Raw genomic sequence first — 3,626 nt, forward strand, 5'->3', positions numbered from 1 at the left:
GCAAGAATGCAGAAGGAGCCTTAGGGTGGAAGGCAACAGAGAATTGTTCCAGATTCTGTGAATGTATGATTGCTTTGCCTAGCCCCCTCCTTCTGCCCCTGTGAGGTCCGTACAAGCATCATTTCTTCATTTACTCAGTCATGTATTCATTTGACAAACACTGATGGAGCTCAGGTCCTCCTGGCAAAAACAGATCATTATCTATAAGGAAAACAGCAGGGGCTCCAGTAGCCCAGAGAAAGTACCCAGTGCATTTAGGGGATCTTAAGAAACTTCTCTGAGGTAGTGGCACATAGAAAATGCCTTGAAGGATAAATAAGAATTGGTCAGATGAAGCAAGGGCTAGTGAAATAGAAGTATCCACCTGTCAAAGGTGAGGAGGGAGGGAGGACAGGGCACTTGCAGAAAGGCAATCATGGGCCTGCAGCGAGGGGCTGGGCTGGCACAGGATGAGGAGAGCCAAGAAAGACCCCAGGGTCTCAATGGCAATCACTACTCTGCCACCAGCTCCCCTGCGGTAAGTCCTTGTGCCCTGTGGGACCTCAGGCTCCACGCTGGTCAGTGACACATTGGTCCTGTTTGTAATCCACAAGCTCCCTTCCCACTCCAATGTGAGGGATTAGATTTCTTGTCTGCCTTCGGGGCCTTCAGCAGACCCTTCCATCCCTGCCTGTGTCCCTTGGTCCCAGCCTGTGGCCACTGGAGTCAGGGCAACTCAGGTTCTCAGTTCTGTTCCAAGCAGTTACTCTCCAGATCTGCACTACCTGGTCTGTTGGATAGGAATGATAGGGTCTCGCTGTGCCACACGACGGAAGTCACTGTACTCTGGCAAGTCCAAGGCTGGGGCTCCACTTGGCAAATGTCAGCCATCTCTGGCCATCTAGACAACTGGCATTGGCCTGGCCTGCTACAGAGCCCTGGAGAGAGATGAGACCTCAGAGGGCCTTCATGCAGGGCCAGGACACTGTGGTGCAGGGAAGAAAGGGAGCTCACAGTCGAGTCCCTGCGTGTGCCAGGCTGTCTGCTCTGGTTCTCATGACAGCCCTGTAAGAAGGTCCAATTATCAGCTGAGTGGCTCATGCCTTTAATCTCAGCTCCCTGGGAAGCTGAGGCAGGAGCATTGCAAATTCAAGCCCAACCTGAGTGACTTAATGACTTCGTCAGGCCCTGTCTCAAGATGAAATCATTTTATAACAAGGTTGTCAGGTACCAGGGATGTAGCATATCACTGGGTTCAATCCCCACCATGGCCCCTTAATCAATCGTAATGCACATTTTAGAGATGAAAACATGGAGGGGCTGGGGAGATGGCTCAGTAGGATAAGCGCTTGACCAGCAAACGCAAGGATCTGAGTTCAATCCCCGGTTCCGAAAAAAAAAAAAAAGAAAAGAAAAGAAAACATGGAGACTCAGGGCTCAGCCCCAAGCCTGCAGCATGGAAGCAGCCAATGACAGCACTTCAGGGGACAGCACACTTGTGCTCCATGTCATTTGAGGTCCTCAGGCCAGGCTTTGTGCCTGGAGCTGCATGTTGCTTCCCTGAACTCCGAGTCCTACAAATGTCCCCCATAGCTGAGCGGGCTGCATTTTCTCACTTTATTCTCATATCAGTACTTGTGTCACCCTGACTCCACCATCCCCTCCCACATCCAAGTGGGAAAACAGTCAGCCTCTCAAATCTGCATGTGGCACAAGCCACACTTGTGGTCAACTACTCTGTCTGCACAAGTAGGGCCTTATAGCATGAACACCACCCAGCCAGAGCCTGGGGGCAACTTCTGAGTCCTCCATGTTCTCCCCCCATCACATGGGCTTTCACATTCCCCCCACGATGCACAAAATAAGAAGCAGACATTTGTTTGCAAAGGTCAAGGAATTCAAATCAAGTGTACGATGCCTCCCCACCCCTACACAGAGTGGAAGAAAACAGCAAGATAACATTGATTGTGTGCCCATTTCCAGGTCGGTTGCTGGGCCAGGGAAAAGGCTGAGACCTGGGGAAGGGGGAGTGGCTGGTGATGTGCAAGCCTCCCACACCTAGAAGTGAACGGGATGTGTTCTCCTTGGGAAACAAGTGACGCAAGAGACACAACCTACGTACATGACTTGGAGCAAGCAGCAACATAGTGCACAGGTGTCTGTCATGACTCTCGGCTTTCTAAGAATAGCATGAAGATTTCACTAGCATTACCACAGTAACATAAATTAGACCTCAAAGTACAAAATCACTGAGCTCATAGCACAGAAGTAGATCTTTTTTGGTACCAGGGATCGAACTCAGGACCTTGCACTTGCTAGGCAGGTGCTTAAGCCACCGAGCTATAACGCAACGGCTTTGACTACAGCAGTCCCATGGCCACGGGTAAATGGCATTGTCTCATGCACTCTGTAGAAGTTGAACTAGACCAAATGTTACAAGTACTCCATGAGCTAATTTGTCTTTACAAATCTTTTTAAAAACTAAATTTCACTGGAATAATTTTAGAATGGATTTTCTCCATATGACTTTTAATCCTGATAGATCAACTTCCTTGGGTTAAAAAGCACCCAGCAGATCAACAGAGGATGCTCCTGGGAGTGTCTGGAGGAATCACGACACCTGGCCTGGAGTATTGTGTGTGTTCCCTCCCCGCTTCCTGGCTGGCACTGTTGCTCTGCTCTGCTCCTGGCCCCTGTGAACTAAGCAGCTGTCCTGTGCTGCACCCTTCTACCATGATGCTTCTCCTTAGAGCCCTGGACTGACTCTTCTGAAACTGTGGGCTAAATTAAACCTCTCCTCCTTTAAGTTGTGGGCTCAGTACTATGTCCTAGTGACAGGAAATTGAGACACCCAGACATCGGTGATCCCTGGTATCTCATATCCAGCCACCTATCACAATGATCACCATTGCCTGGCCCAGCAGTGATTTGACTTTAGTACCAGATTGTCAAGGTCATCTCTGGCTTCTGAGATAAAAAAGCAAAAATCTGAAGAGGTGTCTGAAATGATGAAATTCTGGTTAAGCATGTTTGGATGAAGGGAAGGTAAAGCACCTGTGGTCCCATAGAAAGGACCTTCTGGGTAAGAAACTACATGGCACCATAGGATAGAGTTAGAGCACTACCTCTCTTCTGATGTTTTAGTGTCCTTGCTGAGGTAAAATGCACGAAATCCAGTTCAAACCCAACCCCAACCCATGAGGAATGCTTCCCTGGACAAATTATTGGAGCTTCAGTCAATGAGCCATGGGTATAGTGGTTTGGGGATTTTGAAATGGAAACTATATAATACAGGGCATGTTTTATAGTAGTATTTTATAATGAATCACCCAAGAATCATATACAAGAGTGCAGGAGATCTATCCACACACATAAACACTGAAGACTCTAACTGAGGGCCTGGATCCTACTATCCTGCATGAGTCCAGCTGAAAACCTGGAGGTCATAACAAGGCCTCCCGCAAGCCCAACTGGAGGCCTAGAGCCCACAACAAAGTCTCATGCAGGTCCACTTCTTGAATCTGTGTGGGAAAGGCCCAAGGGTCAGTGGTGGAAGCTAGAAAGGCTATGTGAGTCAGATGAAAGATCTGTGCTAGCAGGCTGAGGGAGCTGAACCGGAGCTAGGAAGCAACATTCAAGGTAAGCAC

At 48.8% G+C, this 3,626-nt stretch overlaps 1 protein-coding gene across 1 annotated transcript in view; it reads left to right on the forward strand.

The window, feature by feature from the left end:
• The first annotated feature begins 415 nt into the window (after positions 1-415).
• Sez6l (seizure related 6 homolog like) overlaps positions 416-3,626 on the forward strand; it is a 243,023-nt gene continuing 239,812 nt past the window's right edge. Inside the window, exon 1 of the mRNA XM_023711422.1 lies at positions 416-517. Coding sequence (XP_023567190.1) covers positions 416-517 — 102 coding nt within the window. The remainder of the gene's footprint in view (positions 518-3,626) is intronic.

Source organism: Octodon degus, unplaced genomic scaffold, assembly GCF_000260255.1.
Source record: "Octodon degus isolate 3935 unplaced genomic scaffold, OctDeg1.0 scaffold00021, whole genome shotgun sequence".
Classification (NCBI taxonomy): Eukaryota; Metazoa; Chordata; class Mammalia; order Rodentia; family Octodontidae; genus Octodon; species Octodon degus.